General features: G+C 37.3%; 1 protein-coding gene across 3 annotated transcripts in view; it reads left to right on the forward strand.

The window, feature by feature from the left end:
- Positions 1-9,442, forward strand: part of GRID2 (glutamate ionotropic receptor delta type subunit 2) — a 1,741,897-nt gene extending 1,732,455 nt beyond the window's left edge. For all 3 annotated transcript variants that reach the window (XM_072624913.1, XM_072624914.1, XM_072624915.1), the window contains 2 exons: positions 4,028-4,268; positions 6,951-9,442. In XM_072624913.1, the coding sequence (XP_072481014.1) occupies positions 4,028-4,268; positions 6,951-7,373 (664 nt within the window). In that variant the 3' untranslated portion in view covers positions 7,374-9,442. The remainder of the gene's footprint in view (positions 1-4,027; positions 4,269-6,950) is intronic.
- Positions 9,443-10,651: the final 1,209 nt, after the last annotated feature.

Consider the following 10,651-nt stretch of genomic DNA (forward strand, 5'->3'; position numbering starts at 1 on the left):
GAGTTAGAAGTACTCGAGTTCAAATCCAGCCTCAGATACTGTGTGACCCTGGGCAAGTCACCTAACCCCAACTGGATCAAAAAAAAAAGAAAGAAAGAAAAGAAAAGACACAGAGTTTCATGTGAATGTGTATAATATTCTTTCCTGAAAATAGGTAAAAATGGAATGGTGTGAGTACACAGTACATACCAGGGATCATGAAGGGGCTAATAGGATGCAAAAAAAGGGGCACCAGCTAAACTCTGCACATTCAAATGAGAAAAAGATAATTCCTGGCCTCAGGGGTTTTACGATACAATAGAGAAAGACAATACAGAAAAAAGCCGCTACATAGCTAAGGGATGTGGGACTAAAAGAGAATATCCTGGTTGTTGTCCTTTCTGGAAGAGCACCAGAACGACATCACTATGATAAGGTCAAGTTTCAATGAGTCCAGCTGTGGCTGATCAGACCAATAAGAGCTCCAAATGCTCTGCCACAGATTGGGCACAGAAAATCCATGTGAACATTTGGGGTATCTCCTGTTTTTCCTTTGATCTGTTTCAATTCTGCTTTGCTCATAGAGCCCAGCACCTTTTCTGATGTGGGTACACCATACTGAGCAATCCTCTGCCAGTGTCTCCCATGTCGCATGATCAATTCCAAAATTCTTGAGAGAGATCTTGAGAGAAGAGGCGATCTTAAGGCAGGGACACGATGAAAATGGTGGTAGAGTTCAAAGTAAGCAGAACAACTGGTGACAAATGGAAAGCTGGATGAGATCTTGAGCAGTCTGAAAAGGCAGACTAGGGGAGGAGGTTTTGCTCAGCCCTCCAATCAGAGAGGCAGAAGCAACTGAGGAAGGTATTGAGGAGGTGTGAGTAACCAAGCTGAATCCATCTCCATGATGGTGAGGTTATGAGTTTATCCTGGGCAGGGCATGATGAAGATAATGGTGGAGGTTACATAGAGAGCTTATGGTGATGAGGGGAGAGGAGAACGGAATGAATGAATGAAAAAGTACTGAAAAAGGGCTTACTATGTGCTAAGTACTCTGGATACAAATACAAAAGTAATACTGTCCCTGCCCTCCAGGAACTTATAATGAGGGGAAGAAACGCATAGAAAGGAGAAGTGATCAGGGAAGGCTATTTTGTTCTGGTAAGTCAACAGAATGTTGAGTACAGCATCAGAGTAGTCCACTGATACAGCCTTTACAGCGGCAATGGTAGTGCTAATTTCTAGTTCTTAGAGCAAAAGATAGAAAGCGGATGGGAAGGCATGGTAGCAATGCAGAAAATGGTCCAGGGGGCAGAAATATAAAGGAATAAGCATTTATATACCAGGCACTATTCTAAGCACTTTTTTCAAATATTATTTTATTTGTTCCTCACAACAATCCTGCAAGATAAGGGCTATTATTCTCATTTTACAGTTGAGGAAATTGAAGGATAGAGAAGATACATGACTTGCCCAGGGTAATACAGCCAGTGTCTGAGGTTGGATTTGAACTTAGGACTTCCTGACCCCAGAAAGGAGCTCTACCTACTACTTTACCTAGATAAGGACACAGTACCTCAAGGAGTACAAAGTTGAGTGGCTAGTTTCCTCCTGGGCATGGTGTCTGCACCTCTAAATTGGAGGCTAGAGCAATAGAGTTGTTGTTGCGTTCATCCTTCGTTGCTGAAGAAGACTGTGCCATCAGAGAAATGATGACATGACTTGCACTTTGTTTTGAGTGAGGGAGGGCTGTTCAAGGTCACCAGCCTCACTTCTCCTTCAGAGCCATCTGAATCCATTGACCTGATAGTCCTCAGGATGACTGGAGATGACCCAGGATGCAACAGAATGAAAACATGGCCAGAGTATGCAAGAAAAAGGGAGTGGGGAGGGTCAGTTTAACTCTAATAATCGTTAATCACTTGTTATCTACTTCAGCTCTGATATCTTTCATTAAATTCCAACTCTACTCTCATATCTCATGGTAGATATCCTGGGAACTCTCAAATTACACTCCTAGAGCATCATAAGCTTTCCCAAGCCACCCTCAAGTCAGAAAGGCTTTAAAGCCTGACAACTGAGCAGCCAGCGGCTGCTGATCAGACTTCACCTTAGAGCAGACTGCTTCCAGCACAAAAAAGTTTACAAGGCCCAGGACTGAGCCACCCCAGGAAATCCTTGATCTCCAGGTACTGATCCTTACCCTGGAGATCAGTATCTGAAGAAAGCAGCAGCAGAAGATAAAAACTCAAAACCCAATGAAGCCCAGACATTCCCTCTGGAAATGTATAGCGCCTGGCCCTAACGCAAAGTCCCAATTCAGAAAGAAAGAATGAGTAAACAATAAACCAGGCCATCAGAGGGGCTTTTGGTCACACATTGATTATTATTTGGGGAGAAGAGGGTAGGGGAAATGGCAGCTGTTAGAGATGTTCTATCAAGTCACAGTGGGTTACAATCTAAAATGGTGTGAAAGATGCTCTCCAGTAAAATCACAGATCCTTCCAGTAGATCTATGTATATATATTGGCAAATGCATATATGTATATATGTTAGTGTACACATGGCCCCAGCTTGAGGATATAACAAGCCAGCCTTAAAGTTAAGGAGGGCCTTGGCTCAAGGCTTGTGTTTGTCATAGGATTTGTCATGCATGTGTACATGATATAGTGGAAGATGATCTGGGTTCCAGTCCCACATGCTAGCTGACACTCCCTTCTGGGGGCAGGTAAAGAGGAAAGACCTAGCTTCACATCCCACTAAATCCTCTGAGCCGAGTTTCCCTCATCTGTCAAATGAAATAATGAAACTTGCATTCGCTACCTCACAGGGTTATTGTGAGGGATTCTGTCATATCATAGTCGTGCTATATAAATAATTCAGTTAGACTAGTTTATGCCCTTGGGCTGGTAGAGAAATCCTGCTGGGAGGGAACAGACCCAGATCACATGTGGTACTTGCTGGGAGGACCTAGACAAGGTTCTAGAGTATGGGGGTCGGGCAGAGGAGCAGTAGGAGAGAATGGGCCAAGGAGCCTGCACCATACTCCGCATAGGTCCACCTCCCACTTTTGCCCAGAGCTGACCCCACACTTATGTATTCTCACATGCACTGTGCCCTCTACATATAAACTCTCTTACTCTTGACTTAACTTTCTTCTTCCAGCTGTGAGAATGGCATAAAAAAGGTAATAAACCTCCAAAAAGTGAGTAATTGGCTCTTTTGAGGTAGGCTTATTTCTGTGGAAATCAAGCTAGCACCATTAGTTTTAAGTTACTTCTATTCTGAATTACTACTATGTTAAATGTGGAGTTTAATCCCTGCAAAAAAGCCCAACAAAAAGCTGCTGTTGCTGACAGTTGCCAGCTGACGATGAAAAGAAAGGGTTTTTTCTTATCTGAACTTATTACTTGAAATCTTCTCAGTAACTTTGCTTTTTGTTCTTCTAGGTAAGATGTATTTCCCCCTTTGGCATTAAAAAGGAAAGCAGACCAGTTGTGTGCAAAACCAGAAACGATGTATTTTATCAACTTCAAAATTATCCCAGGGCTTTCTCCCACATCGTGTTAAATAATAGAAGTCTTTTTAATTGAATTTCTTTGTATGTACCATATGCTGCATGATGGCGTGCCAGCATCTTGCTGTAAGCAGCAAAATGTTCCTTATAAAAGCGTTAGAATCCACAGCGTCATTTTGTTTCAAAGACCATAGAACTGTGTAGCAGCATGAAACTACACAAAATATACTGCCTTGGAAATGTAATTGTAAAAACACATTGTAGCTACCCCAGGGGAAAATACTATAAATTAAAGAACACACGCCTGCAAGCACACACAAACTTACAGAAAATAAAAATAAAAACACCTTGTGGTATAAACTCTGTAGAATTACAGTGGAGTTTCTCATTACTCAACCATTCTCTCTCTGACTTGGTTTCCCTTTGACAGATGCTATACTTTATAGGGTGTTCAACAGTGAGAATTTTCTATGCCTACATATCCCAATAGTTATCTCTGTTCTAATTGTTTTTTCTCTTTTTTCCTCCAAGAATCCTAGAACTTCAACAGAATGGAGATATGGATATACTGAAACATAAGTGGTGGCCAAAGAACGGTCAATGTGACCTGTACTCTTCTGTGGACACTAAACAGAAAGGCAGTGCCCTGGATATAAAGAGCTTTGCCGGTGTCTTCTGCATTCTGGCAGCAGGGATTGTCCTCTCCTGCTTCATCGCAATGCTGGAGACCTGGTGGAACAAGAGGAAAGGCTCCCGGGTCCCTTCAAAAGAGGTATGGGCGTGAGAACTTCATCTTCCTACAGAGACCTCATGTCCCAGGACAAGCATTCCACCTTTGTGACACTGTCAGTCAAAGATTTTTGGAAAGAAGAATCGTGGAGACTCGTTAGAGTAGAGCATGTGGTAGAGGAATTGTTTAATGTCTCCTTACTTAGAAGACATCGAATTAAATTTGCAAGAGGAAAATTGGCACCAAAATTCAACTTTCTGTTTTAGGGCAGTCAAAGAAAATAGAAAGGATACTACGGAACCCTAAATATTGAAAATTTCATGTACCATAAGTGAACGTTGAAATTCTCCCAAGCTCAGTGCAGTCTTAAATCTAGTGATTCTTGGAGGCTTTTACCAAATGATGGATTCAGGTCTTTTTATTTAAGTGAATTGTTCAATGTGTGAGTAAATCCCTTAAGCCTAAAAAACCTGAGGCTGAATTTGAACTCAGATTCTCCTGACTCCAGGGCTGGTGCTCTATTCACTACACCACCTAGCTGTCCCAATTAATTAAAAAAACAAACAAACAAACAAACAATGTTGGTAGAGCCCCACCTCCTTACCACTATTATATTAAAGAAACATAATTAATATGCATTTTTCAGCACAAAGGTGTAGAAGGGTAAAAACACACTATTTCCAATTACTGTATTCCCCCTTTCTAGGACACAGACCTGCAGGAAATGAACTTTTGCTTTTCTTGGTTCCTTTAGCCAACTTCATGCTGGATAATTAGAATTCTTTTCCTCCTTCCTGCAATGGCTATAACTGACCATTGTAAGAGCCAGATTCATTTTCTCAATAACTACAAGTGACTATAAAGATCCATGCAGTGCTTTATAAAAGAAAAAAAATACTTGCTTTCATCTAAGTATTGTTATACCCACAGTAGCAGGAAGAAACCAAATGAGAGAAGGAAAATTGCTGAATATTTTACTTGTTTCCTCTAAGGTCAAAGTAAAATCTTTTTTATAGCAATATTACCAAATATACTAAAACATTATTAACAAAGAGAAATATTCATCAGATTGTTTAAAATAAGATTTGTATAATATTTTCACAGAATTGTTTTATCACTTTTAGTCATTTGAAGTAGCTATGACCTTATTTATTTAAAGGACTTACTTAAATGCATTGATGAAAGTGATCAATGATTCACATTGCAACTGTATATATAACATTTATTTAAATTGTTATTTTATCTGTTTATTTATTTAAATGTGTCCTTCCAAAGTTTCATGGAATCACAAATATATTTTCTCTAAATATTGCTTTTTAATATCCCCCTGATAACTTAGTCTACAAAACTAGTCATGCTATTAATGAAGAAAGGGTTTTCTTAAACTAAGAAATATGTTGATACAGCTGAATTAGTGGGTTTTGAACAAAGTACTATTTAAAAATAGTTTAGCACATAAGAGCAACATCACAGTTGAGACTTCATCTTCTCTAAAAAAAATCTGGAAACTAAGGATTCCCAAAATCCCCTTATATTTTGAATAGGCAATATGAAAAATTTTTACATATATATAGATATAGATATATAGATGGATGACTACATTTTAACTGCTGTAGGGACCATAAAATTACATTTCCCGGGCTCCTAAAATCTTAGTAATAACATTACATTAACATGATATTTTTGTTGAATTTGGAAATGAGGAAGGAAGAGGAAAAATATTAATGTACATCAAAATAGCTGCCCGTCACAGCACAATGGGAGGAATTTTAATTGGGCTCTGTTACAGGACAGTCAATAGAGATCCCCCAATGAGGAGTCTCAATTTCCCCTAGTAGGTTTTATTTTTAAAAAATCATTTTGCTGTGTTTTTACTATACAGGCCTAGCTAGAAGGTTGGTTGATGAAAAGAAGGATCTTTTTATTTTTTGTTTAGGCATTTTCCCCACAGAGCACAAAGTACATATTCAGTGAACAGTAAGCTTTAAAATCTGGTTTCACCCATATTAATCTGAAGTTGCATTTCCAATAGATCAAAGTGTCATAAATGTTTTAGAACTTGTTATGCAAGGCTGAGTCTATAAGTAGATGGAATAAACTGTCACTCCCACTGTGTGATCTGAGGAGAATTCAAATGGCAGCTCTTGTAACACCAAATTATCTAAACTCGTGCTATAAATTTGATTATCAGAAATTTACTTCTTTGAATTAAACACTCCTCATCTCCAGCCATTCTTTAAAATTCACTACCTCTAGAATGGATAATACCTCATAAATTGAATTAGCAAATTAATTTCTAATGTCACTTTCATTTATAACAGGAAAAACTAAGGGCAGCATAAGGTCATTAAACACCTAAGGTCTCTCATTTGGAAAAAAGATGCAGGAAAAGGAAGGCGGTAAAAAAAGACAATTATACGTACTTCACAGTTTTCTTTACAACTGGCCCTGTTATAGTGCAATAATAACCTGTCACTCCCACATCTCTGTAGTTAATATGCTAAAATATTACAAGTGCAGTATGTTCATCTCAGTGGAACTAATTATAGAGAAATGTTTTGCTAAAAGTATTCATACCTGAACTGCACACTCACAAATCAATACTAAAATTCCCTTAATTCCTTATATTTCCTGAACTGTTTTCTTTGGACCACAGACACTTCCGTTCAGTGGACTACAGTAATAATGAAAGTTGTATCTTCTTTCTTTTTTTTTCATCCCTAGGATGACAAGGAAATTGACCTGGAGCACCTCCACAGACGTGTCAATAGCTTGTGCACAGATGATGACAGTCCCCATAAACAGTTTTCCACCTCATCAATTGATTTGACCCCTCTGGACATTGATACATTGCCAACTCGACAAGCCCTGGAACAAATCAGCGATTTCAGGAACACTCATATTACCACAACAACCTTTATCCCAGAGCAAATCCAGACTCTTAGCCGTACTCTGTCAGCTAAGGCTGCTTCAGGTTTCTCATTTGGCAACGTGCCTGACCACCGAACTGGGCCTTTCAGGCACAGGGCACCTAATGGGGGCTTTTTCAGAAGTCCTATTAAAACAATGTCATCCATCCCCTACCAACCAACTCCTACTCTTGGGCTTAATCTTGGTAATGACCCAGACCGAGGTACCTCCATATGACCACCAGGCAAAGCTTCTTAACTATTTCTTTTTAGGACTCCCTTTGCAAGGAGTAATTGTAATATTGTGGGACTAACATGGATGTAACTTTTTTTAAAAAAAAATCAGGATTATTAGTAACAGCTCTAGATCTTTCTCTTGACCACCTCGCTTTCTCTCTCTTTCCTTCTTCCTACCCATTTCCTTTCATTTTTTTCTCTTAGTCACCTTGTTCCCCCAAGATATAGAATACTAGTATGCTTTATTAGTATGCTTTTCATATACTGTACTTCAAGTATAGGAAATGTGCACTGAATATACCACAAGTATATGCAGGATTACTTTGACATAAAGGCCTCCACAATGTCTCTCTTTTCTAAAAAAAAAAAAATAAACTTGCAATAATTTCATTCTTTTTCTATTTGTTCTGCTGCATTCATCCAGTGCTTTGCTTCTGTTCCGTGTCCTTTAACTGTGGACCAAAGGCAACCCCTGCAGTGTAAAAAAAGACCATTCAGGCCACATAACATGAGAATGCAATTTTGTAGGACTACAAAAAGCCATCACTATGCCAGTAAAAACTACAGTTAAATTTATTCTTGCACTGCAACAGTGCATATGACCTTTATGTGATTGTACAGTATTAAAAAAAAAATTTTTCTTATGTACAGTAAACTTTATCATGTGGCAGAAACCTGTCGTGTTAAATAAATTAGTATCTCATATATACATATATATGCACCTATATAATGTGTATATATATATATAACATGGTGGCCATTGCTATCACAATCCATTTAATAAAGCTTTAGTTTTAAAAAAGAAAGTTGTGTTGTATACAGGAAGGATGTACAGTGAAGTGGGTCTTTTCAGTTAGAAAAGGCAAGTTGCTTTTATGGGGTTCTGATTTTCATTGTTTGCCAACTTGAGCATATATTATACATTTTTTTTTCTATTAAAACATCCAGGGCACCTGGATTTGTTTGTACCTAGATGTAACTCATTTGAATAGGCTTTGCATTTGTTATTCCGAAGTGTATAAAGCTAACCTTGATAATTTTGCTTTCAATTAATTAGATAAATGGAAAATGCTATTAGCTAAACCACATCCATGACAGCTAATATAGCTCTATAAGAGTTTAAACATAGATCATTGAAGGTTAATAAATTCTCTTCCACAGCAGTAGACCAATCAATACAATAGCTATGTTAGTATGAAGAAGGGGTAGCCCTTGAAAAATATTGATAGGGCCTTAATTACTGTCATATATTATCCTTTTAAAAAAAAAGCAGTCCAGGCTCTCATTTTAACCCCTTTGGAATTTAGTTTTATTTAGAGGAGCTAAGTAATTTTTACATTAGTGCCAAGTGTATAGAAAGCCAATAGCAAAAACCAGTGCTCCTTTGGGCACGAACCTTTTAAAGACACATTCTTACTTGTTAGAAATGTAGAACGAGCTTTCAGTTTGTAATCCTTAAATTAAAATGTGGTAAGTAGGAAAGAAGTAACTTAATCCTGCATTTTTTTTTTAATGCAGTCATACACTTAATTTAATCCGATTCACTCCATGGCTAGGATTGATGTAGGAATCAGCCAACGTGAATTGCTTTAGGAGAAATTTAAAACTATATTCTTCAGATATATTCTATTTTGATGGTAATTCTGTTCTGGGGAGCATCTTGTACTGTCACTGTTTTTGTACTAAATCTTCAAATATTGTCTACTGTGTAAGGCAGAATGATTTCTTATCATGCACAGACCATTTTGTTTCCAGGGCAGCAAGAATTTAAGTGCATGCACAACTTGTCTTCCCTTGTACAACCCATGACTTCATTCAAAAATCTGATTTAAAAAAAAAGAAATCTTTACAAAAAGCTATGTAGGGACATACCAGATGTCGCAGTGGTTTTAGTTATAAACAAATTGTTAACCATGTACAATATTTAAAAATAGGCCTATTTTGATGTGTTGCCTATTATACAAATACACGAAACACTTTTTGGAGGCCTCAGTTACAAGTGGCAGAGCTTTCTGTGTATAATTTGTCTAAATAATTTGTCTAATAAAATTGTTTTCTAAACTTGCTCTCATACCGTTGAAGTCCTAAATAATGTGAAAATTGAAAAGGCTCAGTTTCTCCTGGCTCAAGTAAAGACTTTTAGAAGAAGTAGCCTGGGTTATTTTAATAACAGAATGCATAATGAATATGAACCAACAGTACTGTCAAAAAAATGGTTATGAGGTAGAAAATACTAATGGTCCACATGGCAGCTTAAGCAACATTCTCTTTTCACAGTGCATTACGAACACCACATATGCCATATAGACTTCCATCTGGAAAGTTTCTGTGGGCTCACTTGTTGTGCAGCAAGACAAAGATGTGGGATTTTTTTTAATTAGTGTGGGCAAAGCTGTTTAATGAAACGACAAGAACCTGATACATTTACAATGAAAAAATTCAGGTCCTTTCTCAAATTGGGATCTATTTGGTATTAATCTCTTTGTTTCTAGAATAGCATATTTACCATAATTCAATTATTCCGTATTATTTGTTTTTCTTTTAGTGTTGTTCTTTCCTGTACCAAATCATCTTCTTGGATAGCTATGGCATTTTCACATGTTTCTGTAACTTGTGGGAGTATATTTAAAAATTATTGCATACAATTTAATCAAAAACTTGTGATTTTCTAAAATCCCACTAAAGCAAAGATGTATAAATTAAGAAAAATTGAAAGTAGACTAAAAAAACAAAATTTCTTTCATATGAAAGATAAAATTGCTTCTTTGGGCTTTACAAAGAGGCCAGAATTACAAATTAAAACACAGAACAAATCATAACTTTTAATCAAGCTAAAATAAAAATCAAGAACCATGAAAAATACAGGTCTACAGTTAAATGAGCACGGTAGTCATACAAATAAATAAAGCAAACCAGTAAGTAAAAGACTAAAAGTGAAAACCTCTAAATTTTGTGCTAAATGAGACTCACCTTGTAGTTTAGAATCAATTTTAAAATTTGAAGGTACCTCAAAAATCAACTAGTCCCAAACCCTGAGACTAAGAGGTTAAGAGATCAAGTAGACCAAAGAATTCCTGACTTCTGGCTCAGTACTGTTTCCAGTACGCCTGATATACCCAGGGGCAAAAATAGAAGCACATTACCTACCTCACCATTTCAAGATGAAACTTAGAATTAATGAAGGAAATGTTTTGTTTTCCTTGAAACAAGCCTCTTTTACTGCTCAATCAAGAAATAAATCATGTTGCCATATTCCCTACCTCAGATTCCATATATATC

Source organism: Notamacropus eugenii, chromosome 7 (genome assembly GCF_028372415.1).
Source record: "Notamacropus eugenii isolate mMacEug1 chromosome 7, mMacEug1.pri_v2, whole genome shotgun sequence".
NCBI classification, from domain to species: domain Eukaryota; kingdom Metazoa; phylum Chordata; class Mammalia; order Diprotodontia; family Macropodidae; genus Notamacropus; species Notamacropus eugenii.